The sequence below is a fragment of the Phaenicophaeus curvirostris genome, chromosome 1 (assembly GCF_032191515.1).
Source record: "Phaenicophaeus curvirostris isolate KB17595 chromosome 1, BPBGC_Pcur_1.0, whole genome shotgun sequence".
Classification (NCBI taxonomy): Eukaryota; Metazoa; Chordata; class Aves; order Cuculiformes; family Cuculidae; genus Phaenicophaeus; species Phaenicophaeus curvirostris.
Window position 1 is genome coordinate 58,856,160 of NC_091392.1, and position 27,503 is coordinate 58,883,662.

The following is a 27,503-nucleotide window of genomic DNA, read 5'->3' on the forward strand; positions in this document are numbered from 1 at the left end:
AAAGTGCTGTCTCACTTGGGAATACTGATAAGGCTGTCCTACAGTGTCACATGCCTGCCACCTTCATGTTGCCAGAGGCTGTGGTCCATGGGACCTCTTGGATAGAAACCAGGAATAAGCAGCAAGAGAGGATATTGCTGCTGGCTCCACCTGAAGAGAAATGATCCTGAAGATCTAGAAGTCAATGACAGAGAAACTACATGATAATGGACAATAGTTAGAAAAGGTGGAGGAAGGAAAAATTCCCTCTGAAGAAAATCTACAAGGACTGGAGGTTCACAGAAGGAGAAGGTCTGAAAGACCAGAAACCATTTTTTCTTTACAAAGAAGTCATTCCCTGGGTTAGAGCCTCCTTCCTGAGGGTTTACACAAGTCCAAAACAGATGAATGCTCCCATTAGACAGGGAGGGGGTGAGATATACTATCAACAGGCAGGAGACAGAAGAACCAAGCTGTGATTGCTGTAACCCACCAAATAACAAAAAAACAGGAGTGGAAACAACAGCAGATAAACATAAATGTGAACAGTGCAATACAAGTTGTCATGAAACGTTCTCAACTGACACGTCGCCTCCTGAAAGGCAGCATGCACCAAATTCCTAAGTCCTCTGCTCAGCAGCCAGATTTTGAGCTCAAAGGTGAAAACACAGCCCAGTTCCTGGAAACAGCAATGCTAGGAGTGCAAGGAGGTGATGGATGAGAAAGCAATGGTGCTCTAGTCCATCTTCCATATCTTCACCTCCGGCCAGCTCCTGCTCCTGACTTGCTCCTGGCTGACACTGGAAGTGCTGATTTCTGGGGAAATGGGCTCATAGGAACGGAGAGACAAACTCGCAGCAAGCAGACCCATCCGGACACAGGTGTCTGTGTCGTATTCAGCAAGGACGCCTGCAAGGATTCCTGCCATTAAGCTGTGGAGAGAATTAAAGGCAGTTTTGAACACTGGGAGAACAGCTTTGGTCTCAGGAGCAGGGCCGTTTGTATGAGCATATATATGGACCCAAACTTACACTTACAGAAGCAGAATATGTCACACGAGGGGTGAGGTTATAATGAAAAGTCTTTCCTTTTTCCATAGGTATTTTTAAATTTGCATTAACAAATAGTGCTATTTTCTCACATTTTTTTGCTTCCCACCTGAGAAGTCAAGGTCCTTTCTCATTCCGTTACATTTTCTCTTCTCCTCAGTTTTCCAGGTGAGGCAGAAGAAAAGAAAGGAGTCTAAGAATCTTTATTTCCCTTGCTCTCTAGTTATTTTGTCACTTCTCTGCTCCTTTTTGGTGCTTTGTTATATTCTCTCCTGTCCCCAAAGGGATGGGTGAGAAGAGAGGTAAAGTTTCTGTATGCGTGTATGAGGGGCAACAGACACAGCTGGAAAAAGAAATCCAAAGCTGAAATGAGTTTGCAGATTCAGATTTTTGTAAATTTTCCCTGGGATTTTTACATTTGGAATTTCCCAGTAAAAATTATGTGAATGCTTGGAACAACAGCGGCCACTCACAGGACCTCAGAAGGCACCGAGGAGGCCATGAGGAGGAGGGGGTGACTTTGCCGTGTGCCTGGTTGCAGGGGAAGGCTCTGTTGAAGCCTATGTGCCAGGTGGTATTAGTGATCAACCAGGAATAACTGCTGTTTGTTTACAGCTAAATACAGTAATGATGCTTGGAAGCTAGGAAAGGACAAAAGAGAGGTGAAAGAGAAGGGAGAAGACAATGACATTTGAAAGGAAGAAGTAAGGACAGGAAAATGTGACGGCAGAGAGGATTAATAAGTAAATCCATGGGGAAGGGGAAAAGATGACTGTGGTCTGACTAATTACCTCAACATCTTTTTATCCAGGATAAAGGCACAGAGGTTTATGATTTCCACAAACCAATCAATCTCTCAACAGCTCCAGAAGTTCTGAGTAAATATTTGGGGGAGCATCCCCTAGCAATGCCGTGTGCAGGCACGCAGTGTTATGTTGTCAGGGCAGCCAGGTGCAAGGAGCAAACAGCCACAGCTCCCTGCATACATGCACCTTGGCAGCACCTCCGGAGTTGTAGGAGAGCCTCATGGTCAAAGCGAGGTGTGAGGTGCCCTGGATCACTGTTTCTGGGTGTGCAGCAACCCCTGACCAGTGCTTCAAAGAATCACAGAATCATAGAATCACCAGGTTGGAAGAGACCCATCGGATCATCGAGTCCAACCATTCCTATCAAACACTAAACCATGCTCCTCAGCGCCTCATCCACCCATCCCTTAAACACCTCCAGGGAAGGTGACTCAACCACCTCCCTGGGCAGCCTGTTCCAGTGTCCAATGACCCTTTCTGTGAAAAATTTTTTCCTAATGTCCAGCCTAAACCTCCCCTGGCGGAGCTTGAGGCCATTCCCTCTCGTCCTGTCCCGGATTATACCCTTCTGCATAGTCCCTTGAAAGTGCCAGCAGGCTGGGTTTAGGTAACTTTACTGGTTTATACGCTATGGAGATGGCAAGTAGGTCAATGTAGCGTACTGGCATTTCCAGATCTTGTTGGCAGTTTTAATCTATAGACTAAATCCTTGCAGAACAAGGATTTCTGCAGCTCAGTGGAGCAACAAGGGTTGCCAGCAAGGCCTTCCCTGGATGAACAAGAAGACTGTAAAAATTCCCACATGGTCCCAGGGTCTCTGGGAAATGGGGTTTCCAGATCAATGTTAGTATAACTTCAGTGATGGGAGCAGTAACGGACCCCTAGCTTTCAGCTAGTTTTAGAAGGAATGACAAATTTAGAGTACTTCTGTGTAACTCACTGGAGGTGTTTGGCAGCGGCACATTTTGTCTCACCTTTGCTCTGCCCTTGAATTAAGCTTTTTAAAAGGGAAATTAAAGCCTAAATAAGATGTTTTCATTAGCTTCTAAAAAGAATTTTCCTGCAGTAAGGGTAGTTGTGTACCTGAATAGATGGCGCAGAGAGGAGGCTGTGTCCCTGGAGGGGCTGGCAGGGGTTGGGCACATCTGCCAGAAGTAATGAGCAAAGCTGAGCTTTCCTTAGGACGGGCTGGCTCTGCCAGGTTCCCCCCAGCCCCCATTCCTCTGCTGTTACACTTAACTGCTCCAAACAACACTTTGGTTTTCTTTGGAGAAGACCAGCCTGCAGCTGTAGTCAGTCAACCCATCTCAAAGGTAATTTGGGACACAAGGAGTGTGCCCTGGTGTTAAGTGGGTTTGATTGATCCTAACTCGAATACTGAGGATGCTGTAAGTTTCAAAAACCAATGAATTTTCATTCTGTCCACTCATACAAGAAAAAAGAAGTGTTGCTATGTTGAGTTACTGGTAGGTGAGAGTAGAAAAATAAAAGGAAATATCTGTCACATACAGCCTTTTGGTCTAGCCCAAGGGAATGAATAGAATCAATTATGGTTGCATATGAAGCAAAATGAAAATAAAAAAACCAACCAAACCCTGCCTACTACATATAGTTTGACAAGTTAACAATGAGCATAATAAAATATTGCTTTGACAGACTGAGAATTGATCAGCGGGGCTAGGAATCATACCTGTCATTTCATACTCCCCTGTACAGCATTGTGTGAACAGGGAGGCGAATTATACAGTGGACTCTTTTAAAGCATGAGCTATTGCCAGAGGCAAATGCAGAACCTGATGAAACACTTTTACAAGGCGATTTTAGCTACTGAGTGGCAGTTCCACTTCCATTGGAGAAGTGTGGAAGTAAAGTAGTTAGTAAGACAGCTTTGATACTTAGTTTTTATCAGCTCAGCCTAGACCAATTCAGAACTACTAAATTGCCATGAAAAGCTTGAATCTTCAAGGAAAGCAAAACTAATAATGGCAAGACTGAATTCCAAGATGCTTAGGGGGAACATTTTTAGCAAGCTTTGCAAAGAATCACAGTAACCTGTCCTGGTTTTGTGTCCTCAGTGTCTGTTCCTCAAGCAGCAGAATGTCATTTGCCTTTGCAGTAGAATTTCAAAGAAATACAATTACATCTCTTCCACATTTAGCTGGAGAAGACAAAGTAGTGAGGAAGATACCTGTCACCGGCTCCCGAGACGCTGACTATCTCCTCCCTGCTAATGTGGGTGGCGGGATAGTGGGTGGCACAGAGGCTGGCAGCATCAGTCTGGAGAAGGAGAGGAGAGAAGGGAATTTAGTGGGAATTGCCTAAGCTGATAAGGCCTGGTGTGGCTGATGCCATTAAGACCTACATACATGCAAAAATAAAAAGAAAGAGAGAGAAAAAAAAGCAAAAAAAAAAGGCAATAATCTTTTTTCACACGTTGGAAGAGATCAGTGATTTAAATGAAGCTTCCCAAAAATGAAGCTTGCACTCATCAATATTCATGGTAAGCACATTTAAAACTAGCTAACTATAAATGCTGCTGCTAGAAGCCAGCAGTATATGGACAGACAACTTGATTTCCTTTCAGAGCTGTGTATTCCACCCCCCAAACACATCCATTTGCCAGCAATGATGCCATGTTTCCCAAGCCTGCTGCCATGCCACCAGAAATAGCAATAGTGCTGTATGGTCTGGGAAAAAAAGCAGCTGGGGAGCTGAGAGATGGTTTTCCATGCCCTTACCTGTTCACGAGCTCCTGGACAAAGCGAGATGCTCCCTCCCAGGCTCTTGCCGCACAGGAGTACACCATGAGCACCAAGGGTCACCACCACACAACACAGGTGGGCCAGCAAAGGGCGGGCCAAGGCTATGGCCATCTGGACAAGATCTTCCAGCCTGGACGGCGATTCTTCAGAGAATGGGGAAGGAAAACTGTGATATAAGTCTAAAGGTCCTTTTATGGGCTGGCAGTCTATTCATGAGCACCACTACTGCTGTTTATGAGCACTTCCAAAATGCAGTTGATATGATTTTTATTCTTTAAATCATGGGAAATATGGAATTCCAAATCCTACCTTTACCCTACGCTGAGAAAGCCACCTAAACAAGCCTATAGAGATCATAAAACCATCCTGAAGCATGAATTCCTTGTCTAAATCCTGTTGGATTTCCACATGCGTGCAGTGGGGTATTTAATTTCTGCAAAGGGTGGTGCTCTTGGGACTGGTGCCCTCAGAGCATCATGCTTCAGAGACATGTTTGCAAACCACAGATTTTTTTCCTGTTTAGCTGATGAACTGAGGCAAATGGGATCTCTGGTTTTGGACAAGGAGCCATTCCAAGTCTACTGTGCTCTTTGACAGATAATCTGTCCAGCCTGGGCTGTATAACCCACAAAGAAATAGCTGTGAGATGAAAGACACCAAGAGTGCTTGTGAATCCTCACTGTGTTATAACCCAGTTTGCTTGAAATGGGGGCTGGAGTGGAAAAAGCTATTCTCCAGGATCTAGGTTATCTGAAAGTGTGACTGATTCTTCTGAGTATTCAATACCTGCTGGCAGAGGGTTCCCGAGGGTCCGATTTATTGCTTTTAGCTCTTGCAGGTTGGGGGAAATGTATGTGAGCGCTTTCCAGCTGTCTGAGAGGAATGGCTTAGAGGCCTTGTTCTCATCTGTTGGCTCATAGCACACTTCAAAACAACATTGCAATTGGTTAGTTAATTCATTAATTAGCGGTTCATCTTTCATAGAATCATGACATTATAGAATCATTAAAGTTGGAAAAGACCTCCAAAATCATTGAGTCCAACTGTTAGCCCAAACCCACTGTGCCTACTAAACCGTGTCCTGAAGAGCCATGCAGAATGCAGTGTAGAATGTTGAGTGTGGTCTGCACAACTAGGGTTATACATGTAATCTATTAGCATCTGAAATACTAATTTCCCCATCCTGGGAACAAGGTCTCCCAGGGCTTCCTTTCCAGTGCTCTGCAATGATGCTCTTGCTTCTGGCTCTGGAGTGATAAAATCAGACTTCTGTTTTATTACTTGTCTTAGCTGCTTTTGGTGCCTCTGCCAGGTTTTAAGAATATTGTCTTCTTCTTCAGGATTTGCTTTTAAAAAAGAAGGCATAGCTCCACAGATTTAGGAAGCCTTGTGAAGGGTCCCCAGCATATGAAGAGAGGGGGCTATGTGTATTGGAAGTGGGAGAGAAATCTCAAAAGCTGTTTTAGCAGTTATTCTGAGAAGCAAAGTATATTGCTGCTGAAACCATCTGAAGCACACGCATTTGTTCTGGCCTTGAGATTAAAGGCAAAGAGAGTAGCTTTCCTTGGCTTTCTGGCAGTGCCCAAGGGCTATAGCACCTAAACCACATGAAATGTGATTTAACTGCAGCATGAGAAAAGCTCAGAGAGAGTAGAAACATTTCATCCATTTGAAACAGAGTAGTAGTGTACAGAAAGCAGCGTTGAATGACGCAGGTTGTCAGGCAGTAACTGGGGACCTCCAGCAAGCAGCAGTGGAGAGTGCTCAGGGTGTGTGGAGGATCTTGGCACACATCCTGTTAGGAGCTATGGGACTGGGGCTGGGTGAGTTCTCCTTACCTGCTAGCTGATGCTCTCTAGCCAGTTGGCAGACGTACTGAATAGTGGAAAGAGGCACATTTCCATCAATGCAAATTAGCGGAGCCTGGCACAGCTTCTCCTTGAACTGGGACACCTAGTGAAAAATCCAGGACACAGAGTAGAAATAACTTGAGTCATTGCAGAGGGACAAAACAATTGCAATTCAGACACGGGATGTAGGATTTTCAGTTGTGTTACAGCCCTTAGATGCAGGCATGAAGTAAAAGAGTGATTTCCTAAGGAAAATTGATTTTTCCATTAGACTCATCTGCTTCCCTTCTTCTCCTTTCCTCTGCTATTAAGAAGAGGATTCAACTGCTAGGGCAGCTCCAACAGAAAAAGGTAAGTTACTGCTCCTCACTAGGCCACTTTGGTACTTGTGGGTCAGCCCAAGACCTACAGGGAAAGGGAAAGCTGCCATTTAAGGCCACTGTAGAGTTCCCTGTGCTATGCCTGGTTGGACCACACCTTTGCTTGCTGCACATGTCACTTGATGTCTTCTGTACACAATGCCTCCTAAGACACGTTGTTCATCAGAGCATTTTACGCCTGGGTCCTACTGCTTGGTGTAGGAACGTCTCTCTGAGGCTGCACAACCACAGCCTTAATGCCAGGGCAGTGTTATATACACTTGTGCAGCCTCTCTCCCATGTCTCTGCTGATCTTGGTGGAAAGGAGGGCTGCCAGAATGCACTTTGCAGCAGAAAATTGGTTCAGAGTTTCCACTGGCCACAACAGTTTCATAAAGCTTAAGAGAATTACTCTGTCAAGTAATGGTTTTCTGTGCTAAGACTTGGGAGAGGCAGGGTGGGGATGGAAGTGGGAGCAATGACCATATTTTTCCCTAGGAAGTCTCCACCTCATGGGGATCCCACTGGTAAGTAAATTGCATTTAGCTTCCGTGCTGCTGTCAGTCATGAAGCACAGGCTTTTGTTCTGTCAAAAAAAGAACAAGTAGGGAAAGAGGGTGCAGTGATGAGGCTTTCACTGAATCAGTCCTTAATTACTGCTTCCATTAGCCCTGACAGTTTGAAGGTTTGATTGTGATGAGCAGCAACACCTGTTGATACAACTCTGCATGTAGAAACAACAGGGAAAGCAGGGAGGGGATGGAGCAGGAAAACTTGCTTTAACCAGTATTTTGTCCATTTTTCCCTAGAGGGGAAAATACCATTTCTGCAAGTCAACTGGATTTTTTGCTTGCTTTAAGGTGTCAAAGATTATAGGTTAGGTGGGACTTGTTAGTGAAGAGGATTCTGGCCTACGTGATGTGGGATGATAGCAGTGGTGGTACCGTACGGAGCTCCATCTCGGCTGGCAGCAGCAGAGGCTCTGGTAGCTTGCCATGCTGCTCAGTGGCCAAGGTGAGGGGGTTAACTCTAGGATTTCTCATGTTAACTCTGAAAACCCACTCCCTCCTGGTCCATCTTAAACAGCTGTCTTTTGTCACACATCCAGGCTCCTCCTCATAAAGAAAAAGCTTACAGATCAGATGGTATGCATACGTATTGCTCTGTTATCTGCTGGTGGATGTCCATATCTCCCAAGCCGACGCTGAGCTCCCCAGCAGTAGTGATCACCGCACAGTAAGTGGCTGAGCTCTTCCCCTCCAGCTGAAGGACAGCCCTCATGTCCTAAAACAGGGATGAAAGTTACACATGGAGCATGTTTCTCTTCCCCGTGACACTCAGCTTATTCTTTCTCTGTGCCCACCTGAGCAGCAGCCCAGCTCGCTGTATTCGCTTCAACCTCCCTTCTCCCTTGAGACAAGCAACATTTGAGAGGCATCTCAGTCTAGGCAGTGCTGGCAGATGGCTATTGCTTAATATTTGCAAAGCAACAAATGCCACAGTTTGAATAAATCATTTAATAAATGAGAGTGACAGGTCTGTGCTGTGCGGTTCCATAGGTTGAGTCTCCGTTGTAAGTGGAAGAGTGGTCTGCAGTCCTGCCTGCTCCAGCCACCTGTTCCCACAGCTTCTGTGACACTTTGATGACCTGTCAATACGCTGGCACAGCCTGGTTGCACACGCTCTCGTTAGCGGTTATTTTAGCCACCTCACTGGCTGCGCAGCCTGATTTTGAGGGCAGCCTTGGAGCCCTTTTTACTGTGGTGTCACAGACACAGCTATGAGTTTATCCTTCCTCTGTCGGTCTTGTGAAGAACCTTTTTAAAAGAACTCTGTACATTTCTTGGGATATACATGTAGATGGAGAAGTGCATCTGCCCCAGTAGTTCCCTGAGAAGTTGGAGGTTTTAAGGAAGAGGTCTTCTCCAACAGTGGTAGTAATGCATTTTGTTACAGGCAAGGATTGCTCAGTGACTGGCCAGCAAGCCAATATTACCTTTGGCGACTAGAGACTGCTCACTTTGGTGGCACAAACTGTGCTGTGCTAGGTAGGGGAGGGATTATATACCTGCCACTACGAAGCCTTTATTAACCAAAAAATAGTTTATGTTCTTATTGCTTCTTTTACAGAGCTCTATTTGGATACCAGGGTCCTGAGACCACTAATGGCCCTGACCAGCTCACCTAGGGGCTCCTCCCACATCTCAGGCTTGTCTTCAGCTCTGCCTCTTCACCATGGAACTGCCTGGTGCCCTGGCTTAGGGTTGTTTTCTTGTCTTTCTTTCCTTTCTTTGCTTCAAATGGGGTGATTATGCTCTGCCTAGCTGTCCCTGGTGAGCTCTTGCTGCTTCTGGCTCCCTGACCTTGGTGAACAAGCCACTGCTTAAGCCAGGTGGATAGTTGGAGGCGTATGCAGCTATGAGGACAACCCTACTCCTCTGAAATCAGGAGGTATCCAGCCTGGGCTTTTAGATCCAGGGTTTCTCTGCCTTATGCTTTACCCACGCCATGCTGATTTTGGCATTGCTTTGTCTGTCCTCAGAGTCAGGGTTTGCATATTTTTGACTGTGCTTAGTCCTAATTAGAATTTTTCATGGTTCCTCCTGTTTTACTTCTCTTTCTTTTCCAAGCACCATTCCCTGGAACAGAATTAAGACCGCATAGTCCAGACTCCAAAGAGTACGTACATCTAGCCTGTGTTTTAGGTGGTGGTTCCTTGCCTTCTAATTGTCTGTAACTAAAGGAGCATTGACTTATTTCTACTCATATCCTGGTGGAAGGTAGCTCTCATGTCTGCCAGGGTTGAGAAGATTGTTCTCTCTATGTAACATCATCTGATGTTACGTGCTTCTGAGGTGCCAGTACTGTGCAACGTACCATGTGGTGACAGTAATGCAGGATGGACTCAGAATGTTCATCCTTCCCCATGGCTGATAAAAGGAGAGGAGTCTGTCCAAGACGGCTTAAGCAGTCTAAAAATCAAATGGAAACACAAAGATATTAATCTTTTAAGGTACTGTGAACAGTGATAGCCTGTGCAGGATGAGTGTCTGCAGGAAAGCCCTCTCCTGGAAAACGTAATGCCCACCACTCGTCTGGAAGGAATAGAAGGACATTCAAGATGAAACTCAGCCACAGGTGCTGCAGATGAGTTGGGGTTGAGTAGGGCAATCTACATCTGTTGGCTGCACCAGCACTTTGAATTCTCTGGATTTTTTTGGAAGATCTGAGAATGAAGGAAAAGAGAAGAAGGGGTAAGAGACTTCTGCACTGACATCATTCATTTGCCATCACAGGCAGGTGGGCTTTCTTGCCTTGCTTCTGTGCATGGCCTCTCCTGCAACAAGCCTTCCCATACCACCGTTTCTACCATGCTATCTTATTAGAACCACTGAATCTGAATGGATTCATGCGAAACCCTTCCTCTTCTTCCTTCATGTTCCCACATATTATACCTCAATGATTGAGGTGTGGGTGGCATTTTTTTCCCTCAAGCTTCCCCATTTGTGATCTAAAATCATAGATTTGTGTTAGGAAGATTTGGGAAGGTCAAAAAGCTGGAATAATCCTAAAATAATTTTGTAAATGCCCCTATTAATTTCAATACCCAAACCTTGGTCTGCTGTGATAAAGTACCATGTACAATGTGATCCTTTCTCGTTGCTAAGAACTGTAGCCCTTTGTCTTATATAGTAATTCCTGTGTCACTCCAGTTCCTCTTGTCCATGGTGCATGGATGGTCGTCTTTGAATAAGCTTATTCCTTTCAAATTCTTGCTCAAAACACACTTCTATTGCAACTACAACCTGACATTGATTCAACACTGAGGACCAGACTGTTCATTAGAGATCACTGATGCTTATTTAACCTTGATTTGGGATCACTGTGCTATATGCTAGTTAACTTTGTATCTGTGGACCTTTCTTTTCCTGATCCCAACGCAATCCCCTCTTATTTCTTGGAATGGCCCATCTTTTCCAGGCAGTCTGCCCACCGGTGTATTGCCTAAGGTGTCTCAGATGGCAACAGGATTCAAGAGCTCCAGCTGTTGAAGGAATACCAAAGGACACATCACAGCTGGCATGCACCCACGGACAAACCCAAGCAGTACGCACCTGCCAAGTTTCTTCCAACACCTCCAAAAGTTCTTCTCACTCTTCCAGCATTCGTTTGCCCACCACCCTGGAAGAATAAATTGTTAATTGGCAAAAGTGGGAGGGCTGCTTGGCATAGGTGCTACGTCTCCATTAACATGTGAAGTGAAGTTGATGTTGCTGAAATATAGGTCAGGAGTTAGAGCAACCTGAAGGCATCAAACTACCAGACTGAGGGCAATATAAACTTTTACAGCCATCTACAGACTTCAGCCTTGATGACAGAGGCCCACTTCCTAGGAGGGAAAATACACTTGCTGTCTCCTTGCATTGATATTTTGGTCTCATTTGCTAAGACCTCCTAGAACAATGCTAAAGAGTGTTTCAGTCTATGTAAGCAGCCCTCTGAATTTACCCACTCACAACAATGCTGAAGATTCCAGAGCTGCTGATGCAGACCTGATGGACTCTGCAGCTGCCTTCCAGGCCACTTAGCTCCCACTTAAGCAGTCTGGGGATTCTTTTATTGATTTATTTTCATCTTTGGTGGCAAAATAAGATTTGTTACCTTAGCCCATACTGCCTCTGTACTTTACTCACAGAATGATCTGTTTCTGTGTTTGAATACTTTTTCACTCACCCTTCTCTTCCCAAACATCTCTCTCATCAAAAATAACTTTCTTCTCCACCCACATGGTTATCAGCTTCTCTTTTCTCTTGCCTCTGCCTTCTACTCTGTCTCTCTGTCAGTCCTTCACAAATAGCCAAGCTGTCAGAACACAGGCAATCCTGCACCAATCTCCTCCTCCTTCTAATTCTTCTGCCAGAAGAATCACACTAGTAAGTGCTCAGATCAATTTGGGCTTCATCTGACTATCAAATAGTTTTAAAGCACTTGTTTCATAAAATTTTGAAATATATTTTCCATTTCTGAAGACAGTTTGTCACTAGTGGTCATAATGGCCTTCACAGTCCTGGTGAGTTTGGAGCTTTCAAGAGGGTGTTGAGCATTTGGGTGTCAAGTGCTGAAGCACAAGCAGCAGCTCCTGGCTCAGACTCTCTGCCCCCTGTTAGCCCAGGTGCACCAGAATTCTTCTGCACACAGACCTTTTTCTTGCTTGTTAACATCACTATCTAACCTAAACAAGTATGTATATTGCCACTTCATAACAAGAAATGTTCTGCCTTCAACCCATCACTGTTCTCAGGCATTCTCAAAACTCGTATTGAAGCTCCCTAAAGACCCTTCTTCCCCCAAGCAAATCTGTACACCTGCCCTTTGCACACAACGCTTTCTTCTGCATCCAGCCCTATGACTGTAAAAGGCTGCTCTTCCATCTGAATATGCCCTTTTACTACCCTCTTCTGAACTCCAGGCTGGTTTTGTCTGCCCTGACTTTCCCCCCGAGTTTCTGTAGTCTGTAAGACTTGGCGCTAATTCTTGATGCCTTTGCTTTTCCGTCTGGCAGTTCTCAAAGCCATGAACTGCTCAGACCACCTGCACAGAACTGTCTCTATGTAAGCAACCTATGGCCTGCGTCCCTCTTTCCACTATTTGTCATTCCTCGTTAATCCAAATGCCCCTCCATTGAGTTTGCTCATGCTCACTGGGAATTGCCACTGGTACTGCCAGGAATGAGGGTATTTCCAGCTGCAGCTGTCTCCTGTTGAGCGTTGCAGATTTTGAAAGCACTGAGCTTGGGTATTTTAAGTCTGATGCTCGCTATCTAGACAGAAGCAGCCAAGGGGGAAAAAAACCCACCCTCCTTCGAAGTAAAAAGCAAGGATGCTTGTTTAGGCAAGTCAAACATGGCTTTGTGCACTGGCCCCTATTTTCACATCAAAAGAGGGTACTAACTGCCATGAGTAATGAATACAAACTCTATTTTATGCAGTTCCACCATCTGTTTTTCAAAACCGATGCTAGCAGAAATGATGAAAATACTCTTGAGCTCCTTTTGTTGTCTAGCATGCTGTCTTCCCTTTTAGTCTTCCACATATCCCAAAGGCAGTTTCAGGGTTTTTTTATGCCAAGCCTTGCCCTAACAGCAGATGTACCAGACTCCCACTCAGGGATCCAGCTGTGGGTGACTTCTGCTCTTGTACAGCCCCGTAGAGCCTGAAAGAAATGAAGATGCTAAATCTCTCTTTGAAGTAGCAGGTGAGTGCAGTGAGAGAGAAAGTAGCAGTCTGCTTTTGAGAAAAAGAGAAATGTCTGGCTCTCATCGCACCTTTCTGGCTCAGTCACTAACTCTGAGTGGTACTTGGGTATCCCTTTTACATTGTGTTCAGAGGGGGCTGGCTGAGATGAAAAGAACTTAGATGAAAATGGACTTGCTGAGGTGATTCAAAATAAGACTGGGCTGACGCTTTCTGGCAACATTTCAGAGAACTGAGAGTATCTGGGACCTTCTTCTATGTCCTAAGAGGTTTGAATTCATAATGTAAAAATCATATTATGCTTAACTTCTGAATATCCTGAGAGAGTTATAATCACAATGCTGCTACCAGCACCGTTCTCTTAGCAAGACTGTGCATTCTTCTCTGCCAGCCAGATAGTTACTTATAAAGCACTTTTCTTCTAAATCACCTTGAAAGCCATGTGGATATTACAAGCAGGACAGAACATAGCTGCTTTCTTCCTAACTAGGACAGCATGAGGCATGAGTACCTGGTGCTCTGCAACAAATCCAACGCGCTTAAGGGTGGGACCTGCTGGGTGCTGAGCCCATTGAAAAAAATCCATCTTTGAAAGCCAAAACAAAGCAATGCTGTTGGAGATGCTTTTTCCTCTAACCACAGCAGCTGTCAGCAGAATGCTTTGGCTGTCAGTTCCCGAATCCTCCTGCAGCTTGGCATTTGGGCAGCTTCCACGATGGACCATCAGCTCTAGGGCAGCTAATGTCTCGCTTTTTCATGCCATGTTAAAAACCTCCTTTTCCCCTGTCAGCTGTTCCCAGCAGGGTCTATAGCTGCCCTTGGCCCCTTGCCAAGCCATAAGTGGTCCGGGGATCTGCACTCACATCTGACACTCCCAGGGATGGCTGCCTATCCTTGAACACAGCTTAGCTCCTTGTCCTCATAGCTCAGTGTGGGGTGCGTATGTTATCTGTTAGATCACAGCTGAAGCAGTTGAACTTGGTTTTACAAGCCTCCATAGCTGATGCCACAGCATGTGTCACCCTTGACCATTATAATACTGTTTCTCCTCTGCCTCTCTGTACAATTGAACAGTCAACTTGTTTAACAACAGCTTCCCCACCTTATCTTTCCCTATCTGACTAAGAGGCCTTCACGGATTGCCCCATCTGATGGCAGGAGTTTCCTGCCTCAGCAATCAGCTTCAAGTAATTTGAGATATCAAACCACTTTTGAGCAAGCTTCACCACCTCAATTTGTAGTCCTTCATGTGGTTCAATGAAAATAGTATAGGCCATGCAAAGGGCTGCTGTTTGCATGGGGAAGTCCCAGGGCTGTTCCTCTTTACCGTCTTGGTTGTTTTGTGGTTCAAGCAAATTGAGAATGAAAGGATTTGGTGACATTTAAAATGTTCTATTTTTTTTAAAAGCAATCTTTTCTTTTTTTTTTTTAAGACTCAAATCCTTTATGACTGAGGAAGATGGCCCTCTCTTTAGCTGTAACTGTGTCACTTCCACTTTTCTCACAGGTTTCTTATAACTGTGGATAGTCTGCACAGAGACTTTTGTTCTTACTCAAGCTGCTTTCCACAGCTAAGACAGTCCCAGGCAGCCAGAGCTGCATCTCACCTGGGGATTTCCTCCCTACAGGGTCTGTCCTTGATTTAGAGGTTGCCATAGCACAGTGAGGGTCTTTACTCACTGCTTCCAGCTTTGCAGATGTGCTTTGAGAGTGCCCTTTTCTGCTACAAGAGCTCTTTGGGTTTATGGCATCAGAGAATAGCCCCAAGGCACCTTAACACAGATTGCAGACGCCAGAGTGGAGATTGTAAGGATGATACATTGCTCTGTCCCTGTCTTGAGTGGCAGGGTTAATGACTTTCAGCAGGGGAACAGAGTAGGTCAGTGTGTATCATTCTGTTGCCCATCTAGACAACACACCAAATGCAGACGACTACATGTCCCAAGTTTGTGCATGTGTGTGCATACAGACATGTGGGTATTGTGCAGACACCACCTCCCACCCCCCTCTACCACCTTCTTTGTCTTGGCACCCCCGTGAAAGTAGCTGGAAATGACAGTGGTGCAAAGAAAGCTGCTATGGATACAGTACCAGGATGACAGGGTTCTGCGCCTTGGCTATAAAGTCAACGTTGATACCTCCAATCACCACCTTTAAGAAGGAAGAAAGAGGCAAAAAGTGATTGGAAGGACTTGAGGCGAAAAGTTTCTGAGTTTTCTTTGCTTTTCCTAGTCATTCTTCCCACCCTCTTGAATGCAATTGAATTTACAGTGTGAAGGCCTGTGCTTATTTTGGATGATTAGACACAGATCTGCACAATTCCAGTTAGAAAGAAAAGAAATCTCTTCTATACGCTGCTTTGTGAATTATGCCTGCTCATAGCCAGCCCCAGCACAGCAGGTAGGATGTAACTGTGCACACAGAGAGGTACTGGCAGTTTCTCTGTGTGGTGACAGAGTTGTACAAGAATTTGCAGGGTTCTGGTCATGTCAGTGTCCTTGAAGCCATCTCTCTTGAGACAATTTTTGACATACCAAACCTCAGAAACATTCAAACACTGCTGTGTAAAAACAAAAGCAAGGAAAATGGGAAAAAGTAGGCAGAGAAATGCAGCCATTTCTTGCAAGCTCCCAGGAGAAATTGCTGTACTGAGTGACACTTTACGAATCACTGTCTTATTGCCCTACAAAGCCAGAAAAAGCCGTACAGCTCCACAAACAGGAAGTTTCCAGATTCTTTGGGGACATACATCTGTTTTTTTCTCATTCCATCAAATGCTGGATTATTGCCTCTGGAGTCGCTGCCCTCTTTTATGTTGACAAATCCTATTGCAAATGAGTTTTAGAAAAAAAATTCAGCTCTCTAAAGACAATCTAAAATAGATTTCCTGTAAATGATGTGGCACACCAAATCCAAGACAGTGAATAAAGCATTAGGGTTATAATGGATCTTGTTTGGGATATTCTGTACCTCTTGTAATTTTGGCAATCATGAGCAGGAGGCCAACAAAAAGAGGTATTTATAAGAGACGTATGGCTCTGCAGCTCAAAATAGGTCTCTTTACCCTCTTCCAGGTCTATTCCTGTAGTCTCGAGTTCCCTGGCACTGAGAGCAATACAGTCAAAGCTGTACAAAGGTCACAGTAAAAGGTGAAAAGGTGATTAAAGCTTTAATGGATTTGGTAGCCTAAGACTTAATGGGATTAGGGCACTGTTAGTGTTTATTCTCTGTAAATGTGGATAGGGGGAAGAAGAGAGGATATTTATCTGAGAAGAATAAAAAGTACTAAAGAGAGAATGTCTGCCAGCATGAAGCAGAAAGATTGGCCTCTGGCTGAGTCACCTTTTACTTTTGGGAACAGATATAAATTTATCTTGTGCTGTCTGCAGATACAGCATTATTTGGAGAGCAGCAGGGGACTCACTGGCTGAGGCGGGTTTGTGTCCTCTCTACGAGGCAGGTTTCCTTTCCTTCTGGCTTTCTGTAGTTTGCTTAGGGCCACTGCAATGCAGCTGCCCACTCTGGCATTGTTCTGGATCAGAGCAAGGTCTGTTTGGAATTTCTTTGAGGAAAAGAAAAAATACCAGCAAGATTGCCTTGTTGGAAACCCATGTAGGAACTGGCTAGATTGCCTTGTTGGAAACCCATGTAGGAACTGGCTAGAGGGAGAAAGCAGAAAACACATGCTGTGAGATTTGATAAATAGGATCCCCCTAAGCCATAATCCTTTGTGGGCATACATACTGTGTCACAATACTGCATGAACACCCTGCATTTTCATACTTTTTTACCTTCCTCCCCTTGTGCCCATGGAGAGGAAATCTGTCATTTCCATTTGACGGATGGGAAACAGAAGAAAAGGCCTCACAGAGAAAAGAGAAGGTGAAGTGCTTTAACTAGGGCTGAGAGTCTAAAAAGCTCAGAGGATCTTGGCCAGCTTTTCCAGAAAGAGATACCTACTGAGATTTTTGCCAAGTCTCTATAAGCAATTTTTTTAGCAGATTCATAGGGAACAGAGTATTAGAGGCTTTGAAAGCCCTACTTTGGGAGTGCATACAGCTCTAGTATCCAAAAATGCTTTTACCAATCTGCCCTGACTGCCCAGGTCTCCTAGAGGGCTGGAAGCAAAGCCTGGATGTGAACCCACCTCTCCAAGATCCTACACTGGCATCCAAGCCAGTAGATCTGCTTTTGTTTTGGCTGTGCAAGAGGATTCCTATTCACTGAGGAGTGTTTTCCTTCCAGGTTTCTCTTGTGCTGCACTGCATGAAGGCCTGGCTAAGGCAGTGTGATGTACAGCACTGTGCTCTGGGAAGCCCAAGTATCTTCCAGTGTGCCACCCCACCATGGACAACACTGTTCTGAGACTTCATCATGGAGCAGGCAAACTTGGGGATCAGATGTGAGGGCTCTTTTTGGGCTATGGACCACCTGCTGTCTGTTCCAGCCTTCAATATTTAATCCAAAAGTGGATGAGGACATACTAGACACACTGGAGTGCTTCCTCCCCATTCAGTAAAAGGATACTGGAGTCCAGCGATTTCCCATCAGTCAATTCATTGAGCTTCTGTAACATAAAAGGAGTCAGTTCTTTGCCTGTTATCCCTTTGGACCTGCAAATGTAAAGAAAATGCCTGCAAGTGAGTTGAAGCAGCATCAGAGCAGAAGCACTGCTGCTAGCAGATAATTTATCTCCATAACCACATACCATAAAAAGTGCTGTAAACAAGCTTCAGGTTAGATAAAACTACAGTTGAAAGGTTGTTGTCGGCTCACCCGTGCCAAGGTCCCACTGTGCTACAGCCCCTGCAGCAACATTCCTGATGTTGTTTACTTCCCCAAGTCCACTGGGAGAGTAAAGGATAGGGATTAGGTTGCTTCTCACCTGGCTTCGCTGAGAGCTTGCTGGATGGCCTCTTCAATGACCTGGCCCGAGGCAGCTCGCTCCTGGGGACAGGGCACTGCTATCAGCACCCCGCTGCTCAGGCCTAGCCCCAGAGCACTGGCTAGGAGAGGACAGGCAGATTGTTAGTGGTTCTCCTTGGATAAATCAAATGCTGAAGGAAGAGGACAGAGGAGAGTGGACATGGGATTAAGGAACTTGCAGAGCTGGAGCTTCTGTTCTTAGCTGACCCAAGAACGGGGTCTTTTCCAGCTACCAGTCAATTTCTTAGACATCTGCCTATTTCTTTTGAGTCTGTCTTTAGAATAAAAGGGGAAAAGTTTTTTTTTTTAAAGAAAGCTGGTTCCACTTCTGAAGGCCCAGAAGCTGTTTTTGTAAACACATAAACATAGATCTTCCTTCCACTTTGCCAGCATGAACAAAACCTGTATGAACATGCTAAGGTGACTACAGTTAGCTGAAAAACTGCTGTGATGACTCAACTTCCCTGCTACTTTGTTTTCAAAGTACTGAAGCAGGAACTGAGGAGGTGGGAGAGCTTGTTTTTTGGGGGACAAACTCTTCTTCAAAGTTAAAGAAGCGCCTCATCCAATATATGTCTCTTTTTACAGGTTCCTATGTGGGCCTTTCCCTTCTACAACACACCAATGAGTTCAGCTGCCTCCTCTTCATCCCGGACATGATACGGTGCCTGGAAGCCACTCTGGCGTGAGAAGAAGGCTGGGAACTCCCTTGACTCCCCGAAGGCAGCCACGCAGACTCCCTGAGTCTCCTGCAGCAGTGGAATTGAGACAAGCAGGTAAACAGTAGAGGGAAAGGGGATCCAACAAAAGAATGGGACTTTTTCCTTCTACTCAGCTAGAAACTGCCTTTCTTTAGCACTGGTTTTGGTTATTTTTATACATCTGATTCTATTCCTATTTTTCAAAGCAAAGAGCCAGACATGGTAACTGGCTAGACAGACTCTGGCCTCCTGAGACACAGGGCACATGCTCGTTATTTACTTGTGCTCGGAGCTGACTGAAAGCCATGCAGCTCCCACTAACACAGTACTGAGATCCAAGTTACCAATCTGTGATCTGAAGATATGTCATGAGCTGATGGGAATATAAATGAGTTCTGTTTGCAATTAAGAAGTATTGACATTGGCTGTCACCTGAAGTGCTGGCCCTGGCGGTTTCTAAAATGCCAGACTTTAAAAAGTGACTCTACCCAAAATCAGCTTGATTCCCATTTTAATTCTGATTTTATTTTAGTGTTTGATGGATCTAGTTTGCCTGATCCATCAGTTGTGGAGCTTTGTCCCAGGAAAGCAAGTCTAAGGCCAGAGAAAGAGGGCATGGCTAGTTCTGCCTTTGGCCTCAGTTGGAACAGCTCTTTTGGGGCATGGATAGATTTATGCTAGGGAGCAGCCCAGTGCTTCTATAGCCTCAGGACTAGATGACTACAAATATGGCTTCACGCCCCCTCAACAGTAACGTCTAAAAGTCTAAGGCTTAATACCTACGCCAAGACCATTGGGCATTCTATGCATCTTCTTTCAGGCTCAGCAGCCCGTGCTACCTACCAGATATTCCAGTGTCCTGCCAATATCAAGGATAGACTTGACTCCTGCAGATACAACAGCAACTGGAGTTCGTCCTAGCTCTGTCAAGTCAGCACTCACATCCAGAGCTGTCAAGGAACAAGAAGCCATGGTGCACTTTTAAAAAGTCGCATCTGTATGGGATGCCACTGCCTGCATTTGTAACCACTTAGATCCACAAACAAATATTACAGTTTAGATCATGCTTTTAGGTGTTGAGATTGAAAGAGATGTTGACAAAAAGAAGCCATACAGCTTGGGGTGGAGGTGCAGCCTTGCACTGTGCCTCTTGGCTCTTTGATCACATTGATAAACACCATACAAAGATTTAGTAGAAAAGAAAGAAGGTGTTATACAACAAGAACAAAGTTCAAGAAGGTGGAATGTAATTTTAAGTAGACTTTGCTTTTGGTATTGACATCACTGGCAAAAAAAAAAAAAAAAAAAAAAAGCCACAGGAGATTTGCTGACCTTAGGAAATGCCCTGGTCTGGAATTTACATCACATCTGAAGGAGATGGCATCCAGCAAGGATGCACACTTGCACTGTGCTAGGAATATATACGACTCCTAAGAGAGAATGTATGTAAAGGTCACAAGCTACCTTGCCAAGGCTGGGCTGTTTCCCAGAGAGAAGCATGCACCCCTAACACAGACCAAGGCCTGAGTCTCTTTTTTGGTGAGACTCTCCTTCTCCTCAGCTGAAAGAGTTGATAGCAACACTCTGTTCAGTAATCAGTATCAGGTTATCCAGCCATTACAATATGGGAGAGGTACAGTCAGCTCTCCTGTTGCACCAGCAAATAACGTCCATGTAACCCTCTGTGAGCAAAGGATAAAGAAAAACTCCCACCCTCTTTAACTCAAGAGGAATATTTTGAAGCTTCTGGCAAGGAGACACTAGGAAGAAAACAACCAGAGTATAATCGAGAAGAACAGTAACCTTACTCTTCTGAGCAGACAGTTACTGCAGGACAGACTGGGAAAATGGAAAAAAGATGAAATTAAATACAACAGCAGCAACACAGAGAAAAGTAGAATATTGATTTTCTTACTGTTCTCTCCTCCCCGATGGACGCCTCCTATGCCACCCGTCACAAACACGGGGATTCCTGCTTTGTGTGCGGCAATCATTGTTCCAGACACAGTAGTGCCGCCGGACAAGCCCTGTCAGGGGACAACCACTCACAGTCAGCAGCCAGGGTGACACAGAGAATACTGCATACGAGCAGGTATGGTTGTGGTCCAACACACAGCAACATTGCAACAGCCCGCTGTCACCAGCTGACAAGTGCAATTCTGAAACAAATATTCTGTTAGGCAAAACCACAGAGGAATCACTGTCCCTCCTATGTAACCTGTTCTCGCCCCAGCAATAGCTGAGGCCTTCATTCTCCAGGGCTTTCCAACCAGAAAGCTTCACAGGCAGCTAGTGTCACCTTAAGCACTCTGCGCGTTACTTGGGATGGTCTGCATATCACATAGTTTACACGTAATATGATGATGCCTTATCATGCCAATAAGAATATTCTTAGCCAAATGCTCATGGCTTGCCAGCCAATCCAGAATAACTTTTCCGGAGCCCTACTTCCTGGCTGCTGTTCCCTTACTCCATTGTATTTTGACTCTAAATAGAACTAGGTTTGAGCTTACCGATAAGATACCACTATACGTTGTATTTTCAAGAGGTTTAGAAGCCACCTGGCTTGAAGCTGGAGAGAACTACTGTTGAATAGAAAACATCACAACAGAAAGTCTGCATATCATACCTGGCTGAGGACGAAAGGAAGATCTCTCCGAGAAACTTTAACTACGTTTTTACTGCTTGCCAGCAACTCAAGTTCCTCATCTGTGAGTCCCACACGGATTTGACCCCTTAAAATACCCACAGTGGCTGGCACTGCTCCATTTGCTGTTACAATTTTTTCCACCTCTCTGGCCATACTAGAGTAAGATAAACAAGACAACAATCACAAAATTAGTGAGGCACACAATCAGACAAGAAAACTAGCGTGTTTGATGGCCTTCACTCCTAGTTTCCAGTTTTATACAGTTCTTGTGATTTCAGCTAAGTTTGGTTCCTCTTCTGTACCTTCCTAATGGCACAAGTCTTTGCACTTGAATTAGCAGAAGTACAGAGCTCTCATATTCAGGACAGTAATGTCCAAGATCTGTTCTTAATTGTTGAGAAAAATCTCTTGGTTTACAGGCAAATCTGGTTGTACAATAGACTACTGAAAACAGGAATCTTCTCAAAATAGAACCTTTCTGTATCTATTACCTGTTATTCTCTGAGACCACAGACCTTCACAGAAACTGCAGGTAATTCAAACCTTGCTCAAATGACTGCAATATATTTTTCAGAATGCAGGCAGTTAGATATGGAGGAACAACAGTGCCAAAAAGCTGCAGACTGAGGATATTCTAGGGTTGCAGACGAGGTCTTTCTAAGCTTCACAGATTTTATAGTTGATCATCCATCTATTAGCCTTTTTAAGGGCAGCTGCTTCTCCCTTTCTGAGTTACCAATACATATGCTAGGGAATATTTAACTACTGGAACTAATTCCTCCTCAAAACTGTATGTTTGGAGCTTGATTCTAAGGCAAAATAACAGCCAGTTAAAAAGTAAGGTGGAAAATCAATACTGAAAACTTCCTGTGCTTTCTGGAAGCAACTACGGACGGACAGGAGAGAGCACTGATTTCTGGCACTGTAATTCAATTAAACACAAATCTACTAAACATCAACAAATAAAGGGTAGCTTGGTGGTGGGGGTTCTTTGCAGGGCACAGAAGGCAATGAGAGGGACCAGCAGCTCTCACAGTAGATGCTCTGAGTGGTCCTAAGGAACAGATTTCACTATTGTGTTCCAGTTCTTTTTGCATTACAAAAGATACACCAAAAGAAACTGCAGAGTCTTTTCAATGTTTGTACAAAATATGCAGTCTAAAAGGCTGGTGGCTCACTCTCAGAGCAAGTAATAACATTGTTTACTGCCACATTTTAAAGGAAACCAGAAATTGGATAAGGAGATAAATAGGTACCCCTTAAAAGCCCAAACACAACTGTTTTACAGCTCATACTCTGCATGCCTAGGAACTTGACATTTCAGGCAACAAAGATGATCAGAGGGCTGGAGCATCTCTGCTATGAGGACAGCCTGAGAGAGTTGGGGTTGTTCAGCCTGGAGATGAGAAGTTTGTATGGGGCCTTGAGCAGCCAGGTCTGGTGGGAGGTGTCCCTGCCCATGGCAGGGGGGTTGGAACTGGATGAACTTTAAGTCCCTTCCAAACCATACCATTCTATGATTCTACGATTTCCATTTGTTCTTACAAGGGTTTTGGCTTGACTAAGAATACTAACATAGATTAATCCGTTATATGCCTCATTCTTACAACTTTGCTGAAAGAGGAACATCAAAATCCATCACCTCAGGTTCTGAGGATAGGCCATGCCATGTGTAATGATGGTGCTTTCCAAGGCTACAACTGGTCTCCCCTCCACCAGGGCTTCCTGTATGGAGGGCTGAATCCTGAAATAAGTGCCTGAGAATAAACACAGACAAGTGAAATATTTGTAATTGCCATCATAAATACAGCAAATTTACACACACCCACCCGCCCCCTTCAGCTGTTCTTTGGGGTGAATTCAGAAATAACTTCATGAAGACTAAAGCTGTATTTTATATAAGTGAAATATTTGCAAAATGTCTCCATTGCTAATAGGAATAATAATCCTCATAATCGTCACTGAGTGCTCCTCTGCCACTGTTTCTGCAACTAGGTTGTCATTATCTCTAGTTACATTGCCTTAAATTAACACTACTGTGAATGGACTGAGCACTGCAACCACACTCAAAGAAGATGATTTTAAAGAGTGGAAGCACCCAGGATACCATAGCAACTTAGTATTATAAGACTGCCATGCACCAAGGCTATTGTTGCTCTTCGCTTTTCTCCCCAGTCACTGCTGGCAAGGTATGTGCTGCATTCAGGTGAAGAAAATGCTTTCCACCTAAGAACTGTTTCAGAATACAGTACTCGCCATGCAGAAATCTTCTCACTTGAGTGGTCCCACATGCCGCAGCAGACACATGTTTTCTTAGGCTATAGGTTATCTTCCCAATCATCTTGCTCATATGGATGGTCCTTGAGATAACAGAAGACAGGTAAAAATGAAAGAAATTATTTAGCAGTGATGTGATGTGTCAAGCTAACATGTCATCTCTTGCCTTGATCTTAGAAGACAAACAACCCTTGCACAGGAGGTTGCCTGGAGACTCCTGGTGTTTAAAGCATGAGCCAGGGCTGTCAAAGCAAAATGTCAAGCTGCAGAAATGGAGTGGGAAGGGTCCACCTGGTCCATTGTCAGTGCTGGGCTGAAATCGTGGTGGAGCAGAGGAAAGAATGAAGTGTAACAAACTAGAGTGAGTTTAGAAGTAGACAGCCTTTTAATTTCCAAAGTTACTTGTTCATGACAAATTGCAGGATCAGCCTGCAAACATGAAAGATCACAAGCAGAAATCTCCAAGGTGGAAGCAGGCAGAGGAACGCTAAAAAGAGGTGAACCTGGGGTTTGCTGATGTTTGGGAAGAAACAAGCAGTTCAGTAAAATAAAGAAAGGAGCCGAGAACTGGTAAACCAGACTGTAACTACCTAGAGGAAAGAACAGCTTTCCCTAGAGCTGGGAACGCTTTATGCAAGCTCATGTTGCGTCAACCTTCTTAGTGCAAAGCCTTGGAAGCCGAGTGGCAGTTCAGCCCTGGCAACAAACTCCAAAACTCCTCTGGTCTCTTAGCAACAACTATTCACTTTAATGAAATTCATTTCCACACAGAGAAAGAAGGGGAGAGAGTTGTAAAAGTTAAGAGACTGGTCTAGTCTGGGCCTCAGGGCAGTTTCACCCAATGCCTGGCTGCTTCACATATTTTTCCTGGACATTTAGCCATATCCCTCCAACCTTTGTATTCCTCACCCCTTCACCAGGAGGAAAGGATTCCTATCTTCTACTGTTAGTAGTAAAGTCTGTTAGTCTACTGTTAGTAGTAAACTAACCTACTGTTAGTTTATTAGAATACCGTGTTCATATTACATTTAGCAGAACGTGTCTCTGATCTCAGCACAGTGTGTGACACGACAGGTATATAGAACCATCTTACACCCACGAAGAGGTTGGTTGTTTTTTTTTTTCTTTCCCTAAACCTAAAGACCTCAGCTATACAATACAACTTGGGCTGTACAACAAAGGAAAAGAGGGACTGGTTCTGCTAGACATCTCAAGCCATCTAGACAGATATTGTCATAAAAAGCAGTGCACACCTGCCTGAAACGGTAAGACTTTTTTCTACTTTCCAAACCGTTTTAAAGATAAAAATCTTAATTAAGTTTATGGAATTACATAATGACACAAAAGTGGCAAAAGCCCTCTTACTTCATGCTTACAACCTCTGCCTGTGCGGTGTGAAACTCAGCAGCCAGCAGCCTGAGCAGTTCATGCAAATGTTCCGGTATCAAATTGCTCTGTGTGTGTGTACACACCCCTTGCTCTCTGGGGCAAAGTCAGCTTTGAAATAAATTCATTAAGCTAACAAGATTGTGCCAAGGATTGGTTGAGCTGCTTGAGCTGTGCTCTGAATTTTAACAACCTCCCAAATTCTGAAGCACAACACCCAAGACTGTTGTGGTGGATAGAAACTGTGCTGACTGGTGGATAAAAACCAGCTGGTCACCACCTGAAACCCAATCCACATTAGTTGATGTTCGCTGGAAACAGCCTGAGCTGGCTGAAAGATTTTTGAAGCTTGGCAGGTTTTGCAGTGAGACCCGTCCAACCTTTCGCCTTGTAATGAAACTCAGCAGATTCCTATTGCAAGTTGCGGGCAGCTTTAGCACAGACTGGCTTTCCTCCCTCTTCCAAACCACCCCAGCTTGCTTCCCCTTGTGATGGATCCGGCATGCCCAATCCCATGGAGCAATGGCCTGGTGTGTTTCTTACCTCTCGGTGTCTGTCTCGTGGAGGGAGGCTGGGTGGGCACTGGAGCGGTGCCTGGGCAGCCCTGGGAGAGGGCAGGAGGAGGGGGGCCTGGCAGCAGCCCTGGGGTGCGCAGCCCAGCGCTGCTGGCTGAGAGAGCCCATTTATTATTAACCACAGGTGCAGCTGAGCTCTGCAACTGCTCGCTGCCTGGGGTGCAGGGGGCCGTTTCACGACCGGGTGAGGAAAGCTTCTGTGGTTATTTTTGTCCACACAGTGCCAGATATTCTCCTCACTCTTTAAAAGACTTTTCTCATTTTTCAGCCAAGAGTCCTTGGGTGTTAGATTATTATTTTTTAATCGGTGAATTAATTTCTTACCAAAACAATGTCCCTGCAGACTGAGCCCCTTTGTAATTATTCCTAAAAAGCAGAGGAATCACATTCATTTCACCCCCCCAACTTCACCAAATGCAGCTGTTAAACTCCTTCTCAGGGTAAGAACTCTACCCAGCTCTTGGCATCCCCAGTGAGGAACGCTGTTGGTCTAAAGCTGGTTATGGCCATAAACCATATGACACAAATGTCTGGCTACACCAAGAACACAAGCTGGGTTCACAGAGAAAAACTGTCTTAGTCTCCTATTGTAAAGACAATCTATTCTCACAGGTTTAGGACAGCTTTGAACAAAGACTTTGAAATCTTTGTCCTTTCATAAAAAAACGAGGATACTTTGAGATGTGCATTTTGATTTTATGGACTACAGAAAATATCAGAGGTCAGAGTTAAATGGGTATCCATGAAGATTTGCAGGATATAAGATAAGACATGGTTCTATGTAACTTCCATGTGTAATGTAAAACTAGCTAAAGCAATTGTTAACGTATTGATGAAGTAATCAGTGCTAGAGAACTGATTTTACTGCAATCCATTAATCAGGAAACTGCAAAACATAGGTTGGTAAAGCAGTATGCGTACTTTACATTTTCCCTTTTCAAAAAAACTTCCTGCAACTTTTGTTTAACTCAGCAGTTGTGAATATTGTCTTATTTTCTACATCCTTCCAATCTTTCCAACTAAATACATTCAAGGAAACTTCAAGCAAAGCTCTCTAAGTTACACAGACAACCCGCCTCTGACTTCTGCTATGCAGTCTGCAGAGAATTTAGTTGCAGGAATGATAGATTACATCCTTGAATACCATAAATGGCTGCTGAAGATTTTGTGAATGGTATCTTCTTTCCGGAGGGATGGGTAGACAGATGTATTGAAAAGAAAATACATTCGAAAAATGATACTTTGAAAAACAGACATGAATTATAATGGAATAGTTTCACTTTCAATTAGATTTATTTGGAAAGACTGCAGTACCGTAGCAACCTATCTGGGCTATCACATTTTTGGCGTGCTACCAGATGATGATTTAGTAATCAAGATGGTCCCTCAGTTTCCAACTCTCAAGATCAAGATCGTCTCAATGTGATCTTATGCAGAAGGCACCTAGTTCAGTCTGACACATCAGACGAAATCAGGAGTGTGTTGCCTTGTTTGCCATTTTTCTCCTTAAGACAAGTAGAACAGCCTCTAGCTCAGCTTTTCCATATGAACCTGTAGGCTTCTGAGATAAAAGAGGGCCACTCAAGCAGATCTGAGGGCACTCCTGCAGTCCTGTGCACGTTCCAGGTTTTGGATTTGTCTTCTGGGTTTATTACAATGAAAATATGAGCAATCTTCAAGGACTAACCGCACCTTCTGCTCAGCTAGAAAAGCCACTGAGGCTTGCCAAACCAGGAAGAGAACGAGCCAGTTTGATACGTGCTAGCCCCTGAGAGGTGAGCTGGCCATGCTGCTCCCGGCACGTTTCTGAGATGAGATATATGGCCAACGATGGTATGGGGGCAAGGGTGACAAGATCACAGTGTGCAGGTGACTGAGAGAAGAGAAAGCCCTGGAGAATAGCTGGAGACAGTTTTTGTAGGAAACTGT

General features: G+C 44.5%; 1 protein-coding gene across 2 annotated transcripts; it reads right to left on the reverse strand.

Annotated features, from left to right (window-relative positions):
- Window positions 1-222: 222 nt before the first annotated feature.
- LOC138721661 (uncharacterized) lies at window positions 223-23,696 on the reverse strand. 2 transcript variants are annotated; one of them, XM_069859035.1, is made up of 18 exons: window positions 23,593-23,696; window positions 22,979-23,093; window positions 21,316-21,490; window positions 20,602-20,713; window positions 19,530-19,636; window positions 18,608-18,734; window positions 17,945-18,065; window positions 17,587-17,672; window positions 16,484-16,608; window positions 15,151-15,210; window positions 10,921-10,987; window positions 9,683-9,777; window positions 7,961-8,089; window positions 6,435-6,549; window positions 5,383-5,520; window positions 4,573-4,739; window positions 4,023-4,111; window positions 223-911 (listed from the first exon to the last, which is right to left on the reverse strand). In XM_069859035.1, exons 1-18 carry the CDS (start codon window positions 23,684-23,686, stop codon window positions 716-718), a joined length of 2,118 nt encoding a protein of 705 aa, XP_069715136.1. In that variant the 5' UTR covers window positions 23,687-23,696; the 3' UTR covers window positions 223-715. The 2 variants fall into 2 exon arrangements, with proteins under 2 accessions (XP_069715136.1, XP_069715135.1); XM_069859034.1 differs by lacking the exon at window positions 23,593-23,696 and having other exon boundaries at window positions 10,894-10,987; window positions 22,979-23,084.
- Between the last annotated feature and the right edge of the window lie 3,807 nt (window positions 23,697-27,503).

Excerpts from the sequence above, each read along its gene's own strand:
- LOC138721661 (XM_069859035.1), bottom strand. The coding sequence starts at position 23,686 with ATGAGCAAGATGATTGGGAAGATAACCTATAGCCTAAGAAAACATGTG. Across the intron at positions 18,735-19,529 it reads GCAGGACACTGGAATATCTG|GAGACTCAGGGAGTCTGCGT; the intron begins GTAGGTAGCACG and ends CCACTGCTGCAG. Across the intron at positions 4,740-5,382 it reads CGGGAACCCTCTGCCAGCAG|AATCGCCGTCCAGGCTGGAA; the intron begins GTATTGAATACT and ends CATTCTCTGAAG.